Source organism: Mizuhopecten yessoensis, unplaced genomic scaffold (assembly GCF_002113885.1).
Source record: "Mizuhopecten yessoensis strain PY_sf001 unplaced genomic scaffold, ASM211388v2 scaffold1741, whole genome shotgun sequence".
NCBI lineage: Eukaryota > Metazoa > Mollusca > Bivalvia > Pectinida > Pectinidae > Mizuhopecten > Mizuhopecten yessoensis.
The window spans coordinates 463243-487966 of NW_018404198.1; the positions used below are offsets into that span (position 1 = coordinate 463243).

Consider the following 24724-nt stretch of genomic DNA (forward strand, 5'->3'; position numbering starts at 1 on the left):
AAAACTATACATGCAGTAAGCTAACTCATATGTGACATTATACAAGTACATACATAACGTTTGATAAAGTACTATAGCGATTTTCTCGCTGGAGTTGATGATACAGGTAAATGTATGACTTCACTTATGTGTTGAAATACCTTACAGTAAGATATAATAAGCTGACAAAAATTGGTCTATATAGATTTTGGTGACACTTAATTTAATATATGTTAATGCCTTTTGGTGTCTGATAAGTCAAATTGACTTTTACATTATTGTGTCGAAAAAAACACCCCAAATTATAATAAGCTGACAAATATTGGTCTTTTTAAATTTGGTGACATCATGCTAAAAATGTCAGAAACCCTTCCGTGACGAGACAATGCATATTACGATGGGGTCATGATTATGGGAAACACATCCATGTTTAGGTCTAGCCTTTTTGACAATATGTGGCATATTGAGTATTGATGGCGATGAAGAAAATCTTTACTCGATTCTAACTGCTTATGATAGTGAACTAAAATATGTACGATAACATCAGCTCCTACGTAAAACTAGTAGGAAAATACAAGAGGAACTGACGAAACAAACTAAAAAATACATCCTGATCCTTTGTATCATTCATAATCACTGATGCAAATGGCGATGGTTCCGGTCTCAACACAAAACAATCAAATATACTCGATGATTTCAGACACACTACGTCGTCACCCTTCCAAAGTCTGTTACAATATTAACACCTAAACTATTGGGTGGCTGGGTTGCACAGCGTATAGCGAATTGCCTTTCACCAACAGTAACATTTGTATGAGGTCACCTTCCCGATTTCATGGGTTTTTCCCGGGTACTCCGATTTCATCCCACATTAAACCGTCCTAACGCATTGACTAACAAGAGTGATCAATCAAAGTTAATATGTCTTGTTTTGGTCTGAATAACATATATATATATATATATATATATTTACATATCTATATACATATATACTGTATGTACATATCTATATACATATCTATATACATATCTATGTACATATCTATATACATATCTATATACATATCTATATACATATCTATGTACATATATATATACATATCAATAAACTCATCTATATACATATCTATATACATATCTCTTTGAAATGTTGCATAGTGGAGAAAATGGAAACAAAACCACCACGGCGTATGACGGAGTGTATTATTTTCATAAGGTCAAGATTTCAAATCTGTTGCTGTCCTTATCATTATTTACACATTGTGTGTGTGATACAAAGGGAACAAGTATTGCCCCTTGCGTCAGGTTTTTAAACAAAAAGACAGACAGAGTCATGAAACCGGCCTTTTTGTCACAGTGCATTTCTTTCTCTGCAACTACTTCGTCCTCCGATTTGACGCCAGCTCGTATGACATTGGTTCCATGCATACTGCAGTTAATTTCTAAATAAAGATATAGAAAGTGCATACGGGTCCTTTTAACATGTATGCCTCCGTTACAGTTGATATCCTTATTATCATACATCTGTAATCTTCGATCTGAAAACGGATCATTGAAAAATATTGAGCATCCAGTTAATATATGAATAAACAATGGTGTAATGATATACTGTGCATCTTTTATATTTTGTAAGTTTGGACTTTCGCCAAACACATTTGGAATGCGTATTTTTTCGGGGAATTGAAACCACAACAAAGAACATAATATCACTAGTCTCCAATGTATAGTAACAATTTACAAAATTGTTACAGTGTATTAACATAAACAATTACACAGGTATTATATTTGTATTTCCTTGGGTGAAATTACTATTTCTATCATTTAAAACAAACTCATAAATGTTGGTGTCGATTATGATATAACACCAGATGATCACTTGATCTAAGTTAAAGAGAAACAACAAAATGTGCTTCTGACGCAATCTGTGCGCTAGATTCATTAAATCGTCGCTCATATAAATGGAAACAAAAAAGAAAGAAAAAGAAAAGAAAAAGATCTTATATTGTTGATTTATCGGTTATTGAAAATCCTTTGGCTTCGACAATATTTATGGTGTGTAAAATTATAAGAAAGGAGGACATTGATGAAAAAATTGTCCACGATAATGTTTATTGTGTAGCACTGTGTGAATTATGATAATATTAACGACGAAAACAGTTGATTCCATTAAAAAATATTACTTCTTCTTTTCATATTGTATATCAATGATTGTGAAATGAAATTTGTAAATGGCAAATTCACATCTACATAAGTCAGATAAATCAATGTATAATGAATGTAATGCTTCACTATAAAAAAAGCTGTTTGTCATTTAAATCAATAAGTTTTTCAATTAACATTTAGTTTTTGTCGGATACCGAATTATTCGCAAATTTGACAATTTTACTTTTTGATGTTAATAAAAATATATATATAGTGGATTGTTCTTATTACCTGCAGAAACGGCCATTTTACAAGCAATCGACATGTCACTTGTCATCACGAAGTCTGGGTGACTGGTGTTCACTTTCCTGACCTTGTTATGGCTTTTCACCAATACGAACTAAACAAAAAGGTCACATAGCAATATTAATCAGTTGAAGGTTTATGCAAATGATCCACTGTAAAAAAAAAAAAAAAATGTGTTTGACACGTTTAAGTGATATGACTAAAGCATTTATATATTCTTGTTTTAGAAGAAACCAATTGTTGATGTGCAACGTTTACAAAAGCAAAAATAAAGAGGTTTGGTGCTCATCACACGTCTGTCTCGAAATATATACATTTTCGAAGTTTAATGTCAAAGGTTATTAAAGCATGTAATTATGATCAGGACAAAGGCACAGGATCAATTACGTATTCCCTATTTTGCCACTTGAATCACTAGTATGCCAATTCTATTACCGTATACTGTTTTATCTTACAGAGCCCAAATAGAAATTATACCGAAGGTCAATATATTGGTCACCAAAGACCACAGTTAAAATTGGTCATCATTTTTTTTTTATCAATATGACATACTTCTCATTTGCATATCGTACAAGAATGTGAAGTTAAAGTCAAAATATAGTTCACAAAATATCACAGGTATAAAATGATCATCGATTTTGAATTATACATATAAAGATGGTTTTTTAATCATTTGCACATATTATGAAGAGTAAAATAGGTCAAATTGATTAAAAGATCTTTTAAGGTAACATACGAAATTTTCCACGTATGTGAAATTTATATATCTGAACATCACTATCTGAGTCACAGTAACTGACAATATAGTATAACAGGAAGGAACACGAATCTCCTTTCCTCTGAGGACATTTAATAGGGGCATGTTTATATATGAGAGGTTGAAACAAAGGTGAAAATTTAAAACCTCTATTAGGAGCATGGACTACAGCTTGAAAAAACTTGTTTAAATAACAATGATACAAACAGTTTACTTTTAAGTTCAACTTGAAATTGCCCACTTGAAAAATGTGCAGAGATCAAAGGTTATGTAAACAAAACCCCAACTCATAGCTGAGAGTAAAAAACATTTCTTCTTCCATTGGGTATATATTAGAATGTTGTTTAATTAAAAATTCAAAAACCACTACTTAAATACTTACCAGGTGAGCTAGTTTCTGTATTGATTGTGATTGATAGTAGCAGCACATTGATGGAAATTCAGTTTGAAAACTGTTCTCCAATGAAGAATTCCTCGAACTGACGCTCCGAACACCTTCATGTGATTTTCTCAGTAACCCACCCTTGCATCGTATGTGCTTTGTGAAGAAACACAGTTCAGTTCCCTCTAGCCCTCTGAGTATTGTGGCTGCTGAAGGAGGGGGAGCTTTCATGGGTTGAGAATCTTCAGGACTATTGTTCAAGATATAAGCTGTGTATGAGAAATGAGCTAACACAGCAAGTAGAAGAATATTAAAAATTCCGGATATTAGGAAATTACGAAGTAGGGTAAGTGTTGGCTTGCTGCATTGTCTCCTGTCTCCTCCAGGGATAGGTGTGATGTACTCACTGACACTGGTGTGGGGTGTAGGATTAAGCGGTGCGTGTTGTGTAGGTTCGACCTGTTGAGATGCAGGAAGTTTCACTAATGTTTGAGACAGTTCTTCGTACTGTGGCTCCGAGTAATACGGTGTAAGATACTCGGAGTCTGGTTTACCTATGCAGGGAGCAGACCCGGTCAGGTTCCAGCCAGTGTAGTCATTTTGAATTGAATCAGGATATATGTCCATCGTGCAAGATGATATCCATTATCTCTAAAACAGCAAAATGTCAGGTATCACCTAAATGTCAATTTCCTGCATAGAGTAGCACTATTGTGTTAGGTTACGGGTAACACTACATCAGTTATAATAGCAAAGAACCTCTCAGATTTTTTTATTTGGAGTATCCCCCCTTTTATTTTAAGTTGAAGTAACCGAAAGACGTTTTTTTCTGGCTGAGAGTCACTTATCCTATCGAATGCTTATTGGCTTTGTTACCCATAAATTGGTAAACATCATTTTTAAGTTTCAATATGCTGTAACATATATCTTTGAAAACAGTAATAGACAAGCACAGACAAAGATTTCTTTTTAATATATAAGTCACAATTGCTGAAATTAAGGCAAACGATCCCGTGTTCATGTATTCTGCTTTCGGTTTAAAAATCCAAATTAGTAGCCAATTTGATTGATTTTAAAAGTAAACATGCATGCATTTTCCTTGTGTTGTCGACCCAGCTGGCTGGTTAGTCCTTTCAAATATTCAAACAGTCTAAACATTCAATATTTAAAAGTTATTTTGAGATGCAATACTGTTAACCGTGATGTTTGGCAATAGTAAAAAGAGAACTTGGTTAACTTGGTTAAAGTGCTGCATGGATTATACTTTATGTTTGTAAAGTGTAAATTGGAAGACAAATGTACTCTAACTTGCATAACTCAAGAGTGCAAATGAGTTTTTAACTCATTTATTGGACAGTGTCAGATAAAATGTGGTTGAACTATCCAATATATTTTAGAAATATTAAACACTTCTAATGAAGTTTAATCTAAAAACCCAACCCCAAGATATCCTATAAAAAGTTATATCTGTAATGCATTAGTTTTAATTATTTTGCTTAAGAATGAATACCCTGTAATTTTAAATACATCTATAAAATGTCATTGTTTCATAAGCGATATTTCCTTTCGATATGCAACATATCTGATGTATGTATGTATGTATGTATGTATGTATGTATGTATGTATGTATGTATGTATGTATGTATGTATGTATGTATGTATGTATGTATGTATGTATGTATGTATGTATGTATGTATGTATGTATGTATGTATGTATGTATGTATGTATGTATGTATGTATGTATGTATGTATGTATGTATGTATGTATGTATGTATGTATGTATGTATGTATGTATGTATGTATGTATGTATGTATGTATGTATGTATGTATGTATGTATGTATGTATGTATGTATGTATGTATGTATGTATGTATGTATGTATGTATGTATGTATGTATGTATGTATGTATGTATGTATGTATGTATGTATGTATGTATGTATGTATGTATGTATGTATGTATGTATGTATGTATGTATGTATGTATGTATGTATGTATGTATGTATGTATGTATGTATGTATGTATGTATGTATGTATGTATGTATGTATGTATGTATGTATGTATGTATGTATGTATGTATGTATGTATGTATGTATGTATGTATGTATGTATGTATGTATGTATGTATGTATGTATGTATGTATGTATGTATGTATGTATGTATGTATGTATGTATGTATGTATGTATGTATGTATGTATGTATGTATGTATGTATGTATGTATGTATGTATGTATGTATGTATGTATGTATGTATGTATGTATGTATGTATGTATGTATGTATGTATGTATGTATGTATGTATGTATGTATGTATGTATGTATGTATGTATGTATGTATGTATGTATGTATGTATGTATGTATGTATGTATGTATGTANGTGTGTGTGTGTGTGTGTGTGTGTGTGTGTTTGTGTATGGATGGATGGATGGATGGATGTTTGTGTGTTTGTGTGTTTGTGTGTTTGTATGTATGTATGTGTGTATGTGTGTATGTGTGTATATATGTATGTATGTATGTATGTATGTATGTATGTATGTATGTATGTATGTATGTATGTATGTATGTATGTATGTATGTATGTATGTATGTATGTATGTATGTATGTATGTATGTATGTATGTATGTATGTATGTATGTATGTATGTATGTATGTATGTATGTATGTATGTATGTATGTATGTATGTATGTATGTATGTATGTATGTATGTATGTATGTATGTATGTATGTANGTGTGTGTGTGTGTGTGTGTGTGTGTGTGTGGATGGATGGATGGATGGATGTGTGTTTGTGTTTGTATGTTTGTATGTATGTATGTGTGTATGTGTGTATATATGTACAGTATGTATGTATGTATGTATGTATGTATGTGTGTTTGTGTGTTTGTATGGATGGATGGATGCTTCATTTCTAAAAAGGTGAATGAAGACTGCGTACACAAGATTTCATATAGTAAACACGTACATTTTATGATGCAGTGTTTCGAACAAAGTGATCCGACAGTCTTACTGGTCCAACATAGACTGTCAGTTGTAATGTTTGTGTAACCTCAAGCGGAGGTCTTATACAATGTATCAGGGTGTGTTTTCTCAACATCAGTGGACAATCCAATGTTAATTTGACCCCATAGTCTAACAATTGTATACCAATAAAAGCATCTACTGTTGTCTATAGCTAGCGATATTTGTCTTGACAACTTAGACAAAACGCAAATGCTTGCAGTCGTACAGCGCGCGGAGAACTGTGCCGGCCCTGATCATGTCGGCCACAATACTTAAGTTTGTGGACAGACCATTTTTCTGGGGCTAATTAGCAGATTGTCTTCTATTTTGTAAACTAAGTACCCAATTAAAAACGAAAATAACCACTGGATACTTTTTTCTAACGACAGCTTGAGCCTAAGACCGAGAAATACGAAACTAATCCTTGACCTAAAAGCTAGCTCATGGTTCCACCGAAAACAAAAACATTCAGCAGTCCAGCTTGGGAAATAGAAGCCTTTATTTTGACCTCCAGCTACACCGATTATAAACACGAGTGGCTGTTTTGACGTTTGAGTGTTGTTATTAACGTCAAAAACAAAATTCTAATTCGTAACATATTTCGCAAACAGTTTTTAAATAATTTTGGAAATCCTCTTCGACCATTTTGTCTGATTTTTGTCGGATGAATAACTCCGAACTATTCTCAATAAATGAATAAATAATGACCATACTGGTTTTTGTTATTGTCGGTACACAGGAGTAAACACAAGACTAATATCTAATATATTATACAAGTTACTGAAGAGAATAATATCCCTGTCTCTCTCTGAGACGATATAATAATGAAAATGACGATTAATGTTTGGATGATGATGATGATGATGATATGATGATGATGATGATGATGATGATGATGATGATGATGATTTGTGTGTGGGGGTGGATGAGTGGTGCATGTGTGTTCATATGCTATGGCATTTATCATGGAAAATGTCTAAAAAAATATATAAGAAAATTACAAAAAACAAAACGGAAAAATCTTATAGCAATATAAAATAGCACATACTCACAGTCATACAAAATTAAAGACATCATATAAAAATATACTTCAAAGGAACTGGAGAGACGCTGAACAAAAGGAGAAAAGACTTAATCCCTTGCCATCTTCATGTCGGTCAAATTATTATGGAATCTAACAAAAGGCAGTGAAGCAGTTACTAGAACCCGAACGAATTGTGACTACCGGGAACTCACAGAACAAGTAACCAAATATATCCTCCTGCATTATGTCATATTCCTTAAAAAACCACTACGGTCTGTCACTTCCTCTATGAAAACTAAGACGTGAACAGAAATCCTGATACACTGTATGTTATGCTATCGTTAAAATCCACTGTCCTTTTAGTGATTAAAACCCTATACTACCATCGATAGACTATACGCATGTACATCAGGTGTAAACAGCAACCATAGCCGATAAAAAATAAAAACCTTGTAATATCGAGTAGACTATAGACTATAAGATATACCACACACCAAACTACGATCAAACACAGTGTCTACAAACCCATACGGTACACACTTATACACACTACAATCATATGTAATAAAAACTTCGGAGATTGTCTAATACATTGTACCTGTATTATTTAAATTTACGTGAATATGTTTTTATTGACACTAGCTATGTAAACATACAATGATATATCAAACAGAGCGGACATTTAAATGTGAGTATCGCATTTCAAAACGGAAAGTTTCAACTGTTACCAATGTTGTCTAACAGATCTTTAATTGTTTTTAAAGATGATAAGATATCGGTAAAACTTAATGTACATAAATTACATGAATATAAACTTACCGGAGTTCTGGCAGACATCTAGAGTACGGTGGCGAAGTGATATTACACATCACAACTTGGAAATCCCCAAATCACTCTACTTTGCTTTTAGTAACAATTAACTTTCACGTGCAATCAACATCGTCAATACACAAAGACAATTCGCAACCAAACATGCTAAAGATGATTCTGGATCTCTTTAGGACACTAGAAACATGCACTTCACACTTCCATCAGTTATGCCACCATCACGTGCATTTATATTTACATACAGATTCCCGGAATCTGTAGCTATAAATAGACTACACAACGTACGGGAAAGGACGGCAGGTACATTTTGAATACATGTACACCGCTACGGATTGGGATCAACCATTTTACTCGACATAAAAAAAAAAAAAAATAACAGTCAGAAACACGCATGGTTATGTTAACTTCAGGTACGTATGTTCTTACATGCTGAAAAAAATAAAAAAAATCCTGTTTAATAAGTCTGTGTTGAATATCAAAAGATATACATTTCAATATTCCATTAAGATCAGTACATTTAAGTATGAATCCCATCATTGTGCTACATGTACTGGCATATTAGGACTAGACTATGTGCTCAACTGAGGTATGGCAGGGGAATAATCTAGTACAATTTAAGACGACATATGTATTGAGATTTCTTTACCCGGCTCTAGCACAGTCGGTTTTTCGACGTCCTGATACTTTTTGTTGCAACTTGTAACCCCCCCCCCCCCCCCCCCCACTAGATACCTATACGCATGCACAAATGATCTTATTTGGTAAAGGTATAATGATCAAAGGTTTACAGCAACCGCTGTAATATCCTGTGTATTAAAAGCAAACATTTCGCCAATATCTCAAGAACACGATTTCCGGGTTGATATAGTCAAAAACATGTATCCTGTTAAAAAAAATCAACAAGGGAAATTTTCATCCATTTTTCAAAATGAAAATCCTCCTTAAAAAGTAGGTTGTGTAGGCTGTGTGATTGTCCCATTGGGAGGATATCGTATTGCTGGTACTAGAATACCTGATTATCATATCGCTGTTGTCAAACAAATAACATGTCTGTAGTTGACAGGTTGTGTATCAGGGTGCATAACTATGACTGGGTCATTGATAACGCACACAAAACTCAAACCGTTATGATCACAAGTTACCTTACATATTATAGCTGTGACATGTGTTAGAGTTAAGGTTATATGTTACTTCACAAATTACACCTGTGATTTGTGTTCGAGGTAAGGTTATACACCTCACACATTATAGCTGTGATATGTGTTAGAGTTCGTAGGTTATATGTTACATTACACATTATACCTGATTTGTGTTAGAGTTAAGGTTATACAAGTTGTATGCTACCTTATACATTATACAAATGTACCTGTGATTTATATTAGAGTTAAGGTCATATGCTACCTTACACATTATACCTGTGATATGTGTTAGAGTTAAGGTTATATGCTATCTTACACATTATAGCTCTGATATGTGTTCGGGTTAAGATTATATGCTACCTTACACATTATACCTGTGATATGTGTTAGAGTTAAGGTTATATGCTATCTTACACATGATAGTTGTGATTTGTGTTAGAGTTAAGGTCATATGCTACCTTACACATTATACCTGTGATATGTGTTAGAGTTAAGGTTATATGCTATCTTACACATTATATCTGTGATATGTGTTAGAGTTAAGGTTATATGCTTTCTTACACATGATAGTTGTGATTTGTGTTAGAGTTGAGGTCATATGCTACCTTACACATTATACCTGTGATATGTGTTAGAGTTAAGGATATATGCTACCTTACATATTATAGCTTTGATATGTGTTAGAGTTAAGGTAATATGCTATCTTACACATTATAGCTCTGATATGTGTTCGGGTTAAGATTATATGCTACCTTACACATTATACCTGTGAGTTGTGTTAGAGTTAAGGTCATATGCTACCTTACGCATTATACCTGTGATATGTGTTAGAGTTAAGGTTATATGCTATCTTACACATTATAGCTGTGATTCATATTAGAGTTAAGGTCATATGCTACCTTACACATTATACATGTGATATGTGTTAGAGTTAAGGTTATATGCTATCTTACACATTATAGCTGTGATATGTGTTAGAGTTAAAGTTATATGCTATCTTACACATTATAGCTGTGATTTGTGTTAGAGTTAGTCATATGTGTACCTTACACATCATACCTGTGATTTGTGTTAGAGTTAAGGTTATATGCTATCTTACACATTATAGCTGTGATTCATATTAGAGTTAAGGTCATATGCTACCTTACGCATTATACCTGTGATATGTGTTCGAGTTAAGGTTATATGCTATCTTACTCATTATACATGCGATATGGTTTAGAGCTAAGGTTATATGCTACCTTACACATTATAGATGTGATATGGTTTAGAGCTAAGGTTATAAGCTATCTTACACATTATAGATGCGATATGGTTTAGAGCTAAGGTTATATACTACCTTAAACATTATACCTGTGATTTGTGTTAGAGTTAAGGTTATATGCTACCTTACACATTATAGAAGCGATATGGTTTAGAGCTAAGGTTATATGCTATCTTACTCATTATAGATGCGATATGGTTTAGAGCTAAGGTTATATGCTATCTTACACATTATACCTGTGAGTTGTGATATAGTTAAGGTTATAGGCTACCTTACACATTATACATGTGATTTGTGTTAGAGTTAAGGTTATATGCTACCTTACACATTATAGAAGTGATATGGTTTAGAGCTAAGGTTATATGCTATCTTACTCATTATAGATGCGATATGGTTTAGAGCTAAGGTTATATACTACCTTAAACATTATACCTGTGATTTGTTTTAGAGTTAAGGTTATATGCTACCTTACACATTATAGAGGTGATATGGTTTAGAGCTAAGGTTATATGCTACCTTACGCATTATAGAAGTGATATGGGTTAGAGCTAAGGTTATATGCTACCTTACACATTATAGATGCGATATGGTTTAGAGCTATGGTTATATGCTACCTTACATATTATACTTGTGATTTGGTTACGCATTACCGTGTACATATAAAAGCGGGGTACTCTCTACCTTAAATCATTATAATATTCAATGCATATGTCCTTTGCACCTAACCTGCTTAGTAACACCTTGATATCAGTATGACTAATAGATTTATCGGCGACTTTAGACCAGGAACAGCGCTATGTAGGTCAAAGCCAGCGTTGTTTACATAACAAGTCACGTAAAATCACAGGCAAGATAAAACGCCTGCTCATTACTAATCGAAGTTAAAGCACTTTCTGCAGGCTTCAGAAAAGGTCACTCAACAACAGAGAACGTTTTTATTTTTCCTCCGGTAGAAAACTAGCTATACTGTGCATTCGTTGACTTTAGAAAAGCCTTCAATTTCCAAACTACTCAAATGTAGCATAACTGGTAAAATATTTAAAGTTTTAATTAACATGTATTCTGATACGAAATCTTGTGTGAGAAATGGTATGAAATGTTGGAAATGTTCACTTCGAATATCGGACTAAAACAAGGGGAAAATTGCTCGCCTTTTTGTTTGCATTATTTTAAAATGATTTAGAAGACTATTTATTAGAAAAAAATGTCGATTGTTTACTAAAGATTGATGAACTTTGTCAGGATGAAATTGGTATGTACGTAAAACTTTTTCGTTATTTTATATGCTGACGATACAATGTGTTAATGTCAGAGACAGCGGATGGTCTACAATCAATGCTAAATAAATTTCAGGATTATTGTGAGAATTGAAAACTAACGGTAAACAAACAGAAGACAAAAATTGTTATCTTTTCTAAATGAAAGAATACTAACAGAAATCGATTTATATTATATGATAGTGAGCTAGACATTCAAGATTTTTTTCCATACTTAGGTGTTCTGTTTTACTATAATGGAAGGTTTGTAGTGGCAAAAAAAGCAATAAGCTAAACAGGCCCAAAAAGCGCTATATGCCGTAAATCAATGGGTAACGTTACATTTCTTAATTTTCTATCTACAGTTAAAATTGTTAGACTCGCTAGTTGCTCCTATTTTGCTATACTCATCAGAAATATGGGGCTATGATGATGTTAGTATATTTGGAAAAACACACCTCCAATTCCGTAAACGAGTTCCTGGTCTACGTAGAAATACTTGTAATGTATGGTTTATGGAGAAACGGGCAGATACCCTATTGAAGTCGATGACAAATTAAGAATTATCAAATTTTGGTATAGAATTACCTCAAGTGAAAATAAGTTTTCTAGTCGTATGTACAAATTGATGATCTCATTACAGGAAAATTGACAAATCGAGTTTAAATGGTTGAATTATGTTAAACATATCCTGGATAGCATAGAGGTCTAAGCTATGTTTGGATCCATAAAAAAAAAAAATGTCTGCCCGATATTGCTTATTAAAAACTGAAATTATACATACATTACACGATCAGTTTATCCAATCCTGGTTTAATAAATTGACACCTCATCCAGAGGACGATTGTACTTTACAGTTAAATATCGCTTTGGTTAAGTAGACTATATTTTATACGATTAAACGCAAAAGATAGGAAAATTATCTGCAAATTTAGAACTTCAAATATTAAGCTTCCAGTAGAAACAGGAAGATGGGTAGGAATTCAAAGACAGGGCAGAATGTGCCCACTCTGTAATACTGGTATTGGTGACGAGTTTCATTACTTATATACTTGTAATAACGATACTTTAGTCAAAATAAGGGAAAAACATATTCCGGCCTATTTTTATACAAGTCCAAACCAACATAAAATTAAAGAAATGTTCACAATTTTTAATATGAAATTGTAAAAAAGTGTAAGCTTATTTGTTCAAAAATTAACTCAAGCATTATAGTGTCTCTATTCTTTAAGTTTTTTCTTCTGTTTGCTAGTGACATTTTATGCACGTAAAACACTGAATTATTTGTATGTAATTAGATGTACAATGTATATATATAATTATGTACTATGCTATACTATAGATTGTTTGCCCGTCATTTACTCAAACTATGTTATATATCCTCACCTCTTGTTACACACATTTATGTGTGCCTGAGTGAAATAAAAATCTTGAAATCTTGAATAGATATGATTGCATGAACACAACTATTCCTTTTCTTAAAATATATTGGTCGGTTGCATGCAAAATCAGACGTGTGGTAATGTACTAGACAGATATGCACTTATACAAGCCTCATATTTTTTGTTGTGAGAACCGTTTATGTTGTGAGAACTATTAATGTTGTAAGCACTATTTATGTTGTGAGAACTATTTGTGTTGTGAGAACTGTTTATGTTATGTTGTGAGAACTATTTATGTTGTGAGAACTATTTATGTTGTGATAACTATTTCTGTTGTGAGAACTGTTTATGTTATGTTGTGAGAACTATTTATGTTGTGAGAACTGTTTATGTTATGTTGTGAGAACTATTTATGTTGTGAGAACCGTTTATGTTGTGAGAACTATTTATGTTGTGAGAACTGTTTATGTTATGTTGTGAGAACTATTTATGTTGTGAGAACTATTTATGTTGTGAGAACTGTTTTGAAGGTACGTTACTTCTTAACATCAGTCCGGTTTGTTAATAAGCATGTAACATACCCAGCAACACCGCCGCCTGATCATGACCGGATGATTAACTCGAGAAATACTTAAAAATGCTACAAATGCAGCAATTTTCTTTGATTTAATACGGGTATGTTATCCTATTTTATTTGCATATTGAACAACTCTAAAATTGAAATGTGTGTTTCATTTGCAACTCCATAAAACTTAAAAAAAAGGGTTCACTTTTATGTACAGAGACTGATGTTTTTAATTTCTAAAACCAGGACATTTTACCAAGTGGCTAAGTTTTTGTGAATGCTCTATATGTTTAATTTATCATATGCTATATCGATTTGAGCTTGAATCACAGTGTTATTAACACTGATAGATACCGCCCCGTCATATGTAACCACCCATTGCTTATCGGCCTCATACATTTGCTATTGGTAAAAGCTTTTAACACGATCTGTAAATGAGTTTTTTAAGATAACCGCCACATCGACAAAGGCATTATTCGTGGTTCTAGTAAGTATTCTGCAGTTAGAGAAAATCAAACGAAATAAAGATAGTACTGCACCCTATGGCCGTGTTGTCCCTATAGGATGATTAATCAGAGGTGTTTAAGGCCAAAATATCCAAAATCCAGGTTTAGACTGTTCCGAACTACATGTATGTAGTAAATATGTTAAAATATAGCACAAACAGAAAAGATGTATATTAAAACACTGTAAAACGTTGTTTATAATTTAATATACATCATTTGATATAGCGCCCTGTATCTAGCTAACATAAGCCACTCTAAAGCGCTTTACAGTACATAGATATACAATTTAATACAACGAATACAATTTGCATATACATTAATCAATACAATTTTGAGGAATTCGTAGGAGCTGTCTTATCAGGCGCTAACAACTAGTCCTATGCCACATGGCTAATATCTCCCTATGTGTGTATGCCTACGTGTCTGCTGTTGATTCATAAATCCAATCTCTGGGCCTGGAAAGGATGTGAACCTACTGGTGACATAGACCTACTGGTGACGTAAACCTTCTAGTGACGTAAACCTACTAGTAACGTAAACCTCGAGGTGACGTAAACGTTAACCTACTAGTGACGTAAACCTCGAGGTTACGTAAACGTTAACCTACTGGTGACGTAAACCTTACCGGGCCCACTTGTATAAAACATCTCAACTCTTGAGATTTCCTCAAGTCTAAAATTACCCATAGACAATTGCTTGAGATTTGCCTTAACTTTGAGATGTTTTATACAAGTGGGACCTGGTGACGTAAACCTACTGTTAACGTAAACCTACTGGTGACGTAAACCTACTGGTGACGTAAACCTACTAGTGACGTAAACCTTCTGGTGACGTAAACCTACTGGTGACGTCAACCTACTGATGACGTAGACCTACTGGTGACGTATATCTACTAGTGACGTCAACTTGCTGGTGACGTAAACATACCGCAGACGTACACTCACTGGTGACGTAGACCCACTGGTGACGTAAACCTACAGGTGACATTACCCTTCTGGACACGTCAACCTACCGGTGACGTAAACCTACTGATGACGTAAACCTACTGATGACGTAGATCTACTGCCTACTGGTAACGTAAACCTACTGGTGACGTAAACCTTCTGGTGCCTTAAACATACTGGTGACATTAACCTACTGGTGACGTAAACCTACTAGTGACGTAAACTTTCTGATGACGTAAACCTTCTGGACACGTAAACCTACTGGTGACGTCAACCTACTGATGACGTAGACCTACTGGTGACGTATATCTAATAGTGACGTCAACTTTCTGATGACGTAAATCTTCTGGACACGTAAACCTACTGGTGACGTTAACCTACTGATGACGTAGACCTACTGATGACGTATATCTAATAGTGACGTCAACTTTCTGATGACGTAAATCTTCTGGACACGTAAACCTACTGGTGACGTTAACCTACTGGTGACGTTCACGTACTGGTGACTTAAACCTAGAATTGACGTAAACCTACTGGTGATATTTACCTACTGGACAAGTAAACCTACCGGTGACATTAACCTAATGGACATGTAAATCTACCGGTGACGTAAACCTACTGGTGACGTAAACCTACTAGTGACGAAAACCTACTTGTGACGTTGATCTGCGGGTGACGTCAACCTACCGGTGACATAACCTACTGGTGACGTAAACCTACCTGTGACGTAGACTTACTGTTGACGTAGACCTACTGGTGACGTACACTACTAGTGACGTAAACCTGCTGGTGACGTTAACCTAGCGGTGACGTAAACCTACTGGTGACGTAAATCTACTGATGACGTTAACCTATTAGCGACGTAAATCTACTGGTGACGTAAACCTACTGGTGACGTAAATATACTGGTGATGTAAACCTACTTACTGGTGATGTTAACCCACTAGTGACGTAGTCCTACTGCCTACTGGTGACGTAAATCTACTGGCGACGTAGACCTACTGGACACATAAACCTACTAGTGACGTAAACCTGCTGGTGACGTTAACCTACCGGTGACGTTAACCTACTAGCGACGTAAATCTACTGGTGACGTAAACCTACTGGTGACGTAAATATACTGGCGATGTAAACCTACTTACTGGTGATGTTAACCCACTAGTGACGTAGTCCTACTGCCTACTGGTGACGTAAATCTACTGGCGACGTAGACCTACTGGACACATAAACCTACTAGTGACGTTAACCTGCTGGTGACGTTAACCTACCGGTGACGTAAACCTACTGGTGACGTAAATCTACTGATGACGTAAACCTACAGGTGACGTAAACCTACTGGCGACGTAAACCTACTGATGACGTAAACCTACTGGTGACGTGACGTAAACCTACTAGTGACGTAAACCTACTGGTGACGTAAACCTACTGGCGACGTTAACCTACCGGTGACGTAAACCTACTGGTGACGAAAATCTACTAGCGACGTAGACCTACTGGACACCTAAACCTACCGGTAACTTAAACCTACTCGTGATATAAACTAATTACAAACACGAGGTAAGGAGCGCCCATTGAGAAGTAATACGTGCTGAAGAACTCCATACAAATAGACGTATCTAGTATACCATTCGTCCATCTCATCAGGTTTTATCGGTGATACTGGAGGCTACAAGAAACAAATAGATATAAACAAAATAGTTAAAGTTGGTAAAGGGGAAAGGTGATTAAAAACATAAAATAATGTGAAAAAAACCTTGATATTATTACTAATACTAGTAAAAACTATAATTGGTACTTTTACGTTGTATAGCTTCTATATTAGCCTTCCAAAGTCAGCTGAATCATCTAGACCATTAATCTGGAATGTTGATTACGACATCATTTTATTTGTGACGTCATGATCAAAACATTGGAGGAGAATGCCTGGTACCTGATGTTAGCTGTGGCAATTATTGAACATATATCTCAAATTTGAAGAAGAAATGTAAAAATTAAATATCAATCTGTTGTCTTCGTCAATGAAAATACAAATATAATGCGCTGTATACTAAGCCAATAGGAACAGTATGCACTTCAAAACTCGAGTATTTTGTGTAACATCCCTCCTGACCCAAATGACACGTTTATTTCCTGTTAAAGGAATTAAATTATTTTTATTCACACAATCAAAACAAGGTCAAGTGTAGATTTATGTCATAGTCAATACACGTTGGAAACAGAAACAACATTACCGTGTATAGTATAGTCACTATATAACACAACATTACCGTGTATGGTATGGTCACTATACAAAAACAACATTACCGTGTATGGTATAGTCACTATATACCACAACATTACCGTGTATGGTATGGTCACTATATAACACAACATTACCGTGTATGGTATAGTCACTATATAAACACAACATTACCGTGTATGGTAAAGTCACTATATAAACACAACATTACCGTGTATGGTATAGTCACTATATAACACAACATTACCGTGTATGGTATAGTCACTATATAAACACAACATTACCGTGTATGGTTTAGTCACTATATAACACAACATTGCCGTGTATGGTATGGTCACTATATACAAACAACATTACCGTGTATGGTATAGTCACTATATAAACACAACATTACCGTGTATGGTATAGTCACTATATAAAAACAACATTACCGTGTATGGTATAGTCACTATATAAACACAACATTACCGTGTATGGTATAGTCACTATATAAAAACAACATTACCGTGTATGGTATAGTCACTATATAAACACAACATTACCGTGTATGGTATAGTCACTATATAAAAACAACATTACCGTGTATGGTATAGTCACTATATAAACACAACATTACCGTGTATGGTATAGTCACTATATAAAAACAACATTACCGTGTATGGTATAGTCACTATATAAACACAACATTACCGTGTATGGTATAGTCACTATATAAAAACAACATTACCGTGTATGGTATAGTCACTATATAAACACAACATTACCGTGTATGGTATAGTCACTATATAAAAACAACATTACCGTGTATGGTATAGTCACTATATAAACACAACATTACCGTGTATGGTATAGTCACTATATAAAAACAACATTACCGTGTATGGTATAGTCACTATATAAACACAACATTACCGTGTATGGTATAGTCACTATATAAAAACAACATTACCGTGTATGGTATAGTCACTATATAAACACAACATTACCGTGTATGGTATAGTCACTATATAAAAACAACATTACCGTGTATGGTATAGTCACTATATAAAAACAACATTACCGTGTATGGTATAGTCACTATATAAAAACAACATTACCGTGTATGGTATAGTCACTATATAAAAACAACATTACCGTGTATGGTATGGTCACTATATAAACACAACATTACCGTGTATGGTATAGTCACTATATAAAAACAACATTACCGTGTATGGTATAGTCACTATATAAAAACAACATTACCGTGTATGGTATAGTCACTATATAAAAACAACATTACCGTGTATGGTATGGTCACTATAGAAACACAACATTACCGTGTATGGTATAGTCACTATATAAAAACAACATTACCGTGTATGGTATAGTCACTATATAAAAACAACATTACCGTGTATGGTATAGTCACTATATAAACACAACATTACCGTGTATGGTATAGTCACTATATAAAAACAACATTACCGTGTATGGTATAGTCACTATATAAAAACAACATTACCGTGTATGGTATAGTCACTATATAAACACAACATTACCGTGTATGGTATAGTCACTATATAAAAACAACATTACCGTGTATGGTATAGTCACTATATAAACACAACATTACCGTGTATGGTATAGTCACTATATAAAAACAACATTACCGTGTATGGTATAGTCACTATATAAACACAACATTACCGTGTATGGTATAGTCACTATATAAAAACAACATTACCGTGTATGGTATAGTCACTATATAAAAACAACATTACCGTGTATGGTATAGTCACTATATAAACACAACATTACCGTGTATGGTATAGTCACTATATAAACACAACATTACCGTGTATGGTATAGTCACTATATAACACAACATTACCGTGTATGGTATAGTCACTATATAAACACAACATTGCCGTGTATGGTATAGTCACTATATAAACACAACATTACCGTGTATGGTATGGTCACTATAGAAACACAACATTACCGTGTATGGTATGGTCACTATAGAAACACAACATTACCGTGTATGGTATAGTCACTATATAAACACAACATTACCGTTTATGGTAAAGTCACTATATAAACACAAAAGCAGATGTCTAAAAACCCACGTAATGAATTGCATTTAAACCCGTATTATAAGTCACAACTGTTTGCATAAGTTTCTCCATAGCCATTCTACTGAGATTAGCACCATCATATTAGGATGTTATACAAGCCGACAACATTTGGGTGATCATCCTCACGTTTTGTTATCCTTTAACATTGCTTACTCTTCCCTGATAATTACGACAGCACTTCTATGCCATGCTTCAGTGCCAGGGTTTGGAGTTATTATAGATCATCGAATAAAATGGAAAGGACTCGATCGGTTACTGTTAAAAACCTGCCACAAAAACTAAAATTGAATGCACGTTTATAATCTGTAAAGGATTTTAATCAAATAAACGAATTTAAATTCATAATTTACATGTAGGTATTGAAAATAATTTTAAAATTTCGTCATTTTTGATCAATCTCACAACTAAAGGTCGAGTTAAGAAACAAAAATGTAGTAATAGAACCTTTCTCCGTTTTTTCTCTCCTTAAAGAATGCGAAGTTATCAGGAGAGCAAGTCTGAGTACATACCCTGTTTAGTATTAACACGTGGAGGGTGAAATCAACACCATGCGATTATAGATTTCACCTATGGAAGGCCAATATGTTTTTCTGGCATACCAAAACAGAATGATATTCCCCCTGAATATCCACCATAACGGAGACGCTCTAAAGGTCAACATTTATTACGCCACGATTTCTCGTCCAAGACGATTTCTCACCACCACGATTTCTCACCCGACACGATCTCTCATCTGAGACGATCTCTCGCCCGGGTTAGAAATCATGCTAAATGTGTTGCATTTGCAACATATTTCTTACCCCAGCACGATTTCTCACCAAAGTAAAAAACAACTTAACTTTTCTTTTGACACGTCATGTGACTCCCGTTGTGATGTCTCCGTCATACACCACAGGAAATGATGTAGGTATGAACGTATAATACACCCATACATCATACATGTATGGGCGTACAGACAACATCATCATACATTAACGTTATTGTACCTGTGTACGTGTGATTATACTTTAAACCTTAGTATATTCAGACGGTATTGTAAGTATATAAAGACAATCGATCATAATTTAGGATGTTTAGGTACTTTAAAATCTCTAAAATAAACTTGACTAAAAATATGCTGCCCTTAAAAACTAGCATCTTGTAGTCAAAATTATCGTAATTGCAAATAGGCTGGTATTGAGAAGATGCACAAGATTCCTGGTAGGAGCCAATTCAAGGAAACTCATTTTCCATGTCGGCCTAAACAAGCTTTACAAGTTTCCGTCCCATTTATTTATTATTACAAAAAAATATGATTAAAGAAAAAAAAACCATGTTTAATCTCATTGAAGAAGTAATATCGCATTTAATGTTTTCAGTCGAGAAAAGAAGGCCTTGAAAATAGCTAACGAATCCCTACTGTCTAAAGGACTTCAAATTAAGACTACGAGTCCCAGCGCCACCAGAATAACACCATGAACAAACATCTCGATATTAAAACGCTTAGGATGCAGACAAACCAATCAACTACTGCAACTGTTTACAATATCAAAAAGAAAAACACAACACACACAGGTACAGGTAATGCTCCTTTACAATTTGGTAATAGATACAGTACGCCAAAATTGAATTACAATAAATCATATAACTGTTTCGTCATCATGTATATGAAAATGTTGGAGATCAAAATTGGCCTAATCTGCTGGTGAACAGAAGGTAAGGTGCATACAACTCCGCAGTTCATAAACGTCAACATCAGATATATAGTTAAATGTGTAACAGTTGTTATCGGAGTGACTGATATCTCGACAGATCATATGTGTTATTTGTGATTACAACACACTGCAGCTATAAAGCTGACCTATTTCATTATGCAACATGGACTTTATAAGTGTACTTAAGTGAAGCTATCCGCAATTAAGTACATAGCCCCGACAGAATTGTTCCTGTGATAGGCACACGTAGAAGTCCTCTTACACGAAGTGGGGAAACTTTGCAAACATAAATAATTTTGAAGTGGAACTTGAGACTAAATTAGGGCGAATACGGCCTTGCTATTTTTTACTTTTTACATGGAGATAAGTATTGAGGAAGTTTTGATAAATATCAAAAAGTTCCTTTGTGTTTAACGCGGAAAATGCATTGATGACGTGTGTCCACCCCTGGATACTTACCAGTGTAACCACGGGTGTACCTGATGACGTGTGTCCACCCCTGGCGATTACCAGGGTAACCACGGGTGTACCTGCTGACGTGTGTCCACCCCTGGCGACTTACCAATGTAAACACGTGTGTACCTGATGACGTGTGTCCACCCCTGGAGACTTACCAGTATAACCACGGGTGTACCTGATGACGTGTGTCCCCCCCTGGCGACTTACCAGTGTAACCACGGGTGGACCTGATGACGTGTGTCCACCCCTGGCGATTACCAGGGGAACCACGGGTGTACCTGCTGACGTGTGTCCACCCCTGGGGACTTACCAATGTAACCACGGGTGTACCTGATGACGCGTGTCCACCCCTTGATACTTACCAGTGTAACCACGGGTGTACCTGCTGAAGTGTGTCCACCCCTGGCGACTTACCAATGTAAACACGTGTGTACCTGATGACGTGTGTCCACCCCTGGATCCTTACCAATGTAACCACGGGTGTACCTGATGACGCGTGTCCACCCCTTGATACTTACCAGTGTAACCACGGGTGTACCTGATGAACTGTGTCCACCCCTGGCGACTTACCAGTGTAACCACGGGTGGACCTGATGACGTGTGTCCACCCCTGGCGATTACCAGGGTAACCACGGGTGAACCTGCTGACGTGTGTCCACCCCTGGCGACTTACCAATGTAACCACGGCTTTACCTGATGACGTGTGTCCACCCCTGGATACTTCCCAGTGTAACCACGGGAGTACCTGATGCAGTGTGTCCACCCCTGGCGACTTACCAATGTAAACACGTGTGTACCTGATGACGTGTGTCCACCCCTGGCGATTACCAGGGTAACCACGGGTGAACCTGCTGACGTGTGTCCACCCCTGGCGACTTACCAATGTAAACACGGGTGTACCTGATGACGTGTGTCCACCCCTGGATCCTTACCAGTGTAACCACGGGTGTACCTGATGACGTGCGTCCACCCCTGGATACTTACCAGTGTAAAGACGGGTGTACCTGAGGAGCTCTGACTAAGTATTGAGGAAGTTTTGATAAATATCAAAAAGTTCCTTTGTGTTTAACGCGGAAAATGCATTGATGCCGTGTGTCCACCCCTGGATACTTACCAGTGTAAAGACGGGTGTACCTGAGGAGCTCTGACTAAGTATTGAGGAAGTTTTGATAAATATCAAAAAGTTCCTTTGTGTTTAACGCGGAAAATGCATTGATGCCGTGTGTCCACCCCTGGATACTTACCAGTGTAACCACGGGTGTCCCTGATGACGTGTGTCCACCCCTGGCGACTTACCAATGTAAACACGTGTGTACCTGATGACGTGTGTCCACCCCTGGATACTTACCAGTGTAAAGACGGGTGTACCTGAGGAGCTCTGACTAATGTTACGATGAAGGTCAAATGGGGTCCTTCTTTATCGTCAAACTCATCATTACCGGGGAATAATATTCAGGGAATTTTTGAATTTGTTGTTTTTATCAGATATGGGATAAGATAAACTGAAACACTTATCTTAGTGTGTCAAATGGTTGTATAAGGGAACATAGAATTTAACTGAACTCAACAGCCGATCAACTCCGTGAAGTTACATATGGTGAACAGATTACACAAACGCATGGAAAGGGGTAGATGCAATACAGTATAGATACCGAGAATGGATAGATGTTCTAAATAGCAGTGCCTTCTGCAGCGAATAGAGGCTGCAAAGGTTCTATTCTATATTTAGATTATGGACCCGAACGTTCATGTAGAGGTCACTTTACGGCTCACGTGCTACTTTTTAACAATACTGGGTGACATATTTAGTAGTCATCCATTGACACAAAATGGAAAGTAAACGTCTTAAACTAGGTTTATTTCAGAAATAAGTACATTTCGTTTGTTGGTAATGGCGCCACACACAAATAGCAGTATAACGAATATGACAACAACAAAATATTATTGAGAGAAATAGAAGGCATCTTGTTTGAAGACTTTTTTGCGATATTGTCTAGCTTGAAAAAAAAGGGTATAAATATGTTTAAAGATGGCTGTCTGTTTTCTGACTTGGCTTCCGATGTGTTTGAGCTCTTTTATGTTCTTTTTGGTGGTTTCTCGAGTCGTGTCCTTGTGTTAATATATTGTTGACAATGAGCATAGTTTTGATATAAACCTTTGTGCGCTATCATGATTTCATTTGGAAAGGGACTTTTTTTTGTTTGATCTGGACATCAACCTTTCTTTGTTATGCTTATATCATGATTTTACTTGGATTTGACATGGATTTACCTGATGGGTGTCTTCGACGAAGCAGAAGACGCTTACCCTTGCGGAACACTCGGTCTATTTTTCCTTGTCATTTTCTAAAAAGGTTCCCTTGTCCATATGTTGCCCTAGTTTATCAATTTTGGATGTATTATTAAAATTTGGTTGAATCTTTGGTATCCTCTTGTGGTTTTTTGTTGACTCCTTGTTTTTAAACTACGATGGATATTCTTGTTCCTTATTTGTAGCATTATTTTCGCGGAACCACGAAAATCAGGAACGTTTATACACAACAAACATTTCTTGTTATACAGTATTGTCAATAATGTTTTTGTTAATGCATTTAGAATAATCGTTCAAAATTCAAAACAAGAAAAAGAAAAAAAGTATTTTTTAATATTCATGTATTACCGAAATGATATGTTAATAATATCGTTAAACAAATCAAGCTCTCAAGAAATTGGTAAATTGTTAAAGTTA

At 35.3% G+C, this 24724-nt stretch overlaps 1 protein-coding gene across 2 annotated transcripts; it reads right to left on the minus strand.

Annotated features, from left to right (window-relative positions):
- Positions 1-1060: 1060 nt before the first annotated feature.
- LOC110467431 lies at positions 1061-8662 on the minus strand. 2 transcript variants are annotated; one of them, XM_021524599.1, is made up of 4 exons: positions 8421-8662; positions 3567-4217; positions 2413-2521; positions 1061-1517 (listed from the first exon to the last, which is right to left on the minus strand). In XM_021524599.1, the coding sequence occupies exons 2-4, from the start codon at positions 4191-4193 to the stop codon at positions 1189-1191; spliced, it is 1065 nt and encodes a 354-aa protein (XP_021380274.1). In that variant the 5' UTR covers positions 4194-4217; positions 8421-8662; the 3' UTR covers positions 1061-1188. The 2 variants fall into 2 exon arrangements, with proteins under 2 accessions (XP_021380274.1, XP_021380283.1); XM_021524608.1 differs by lacking the exon at positions 8421-8662 and adding an exon at positions 7630-8060.
- Positions 8663-24724: the final 16062 nt, after the last annotated feature.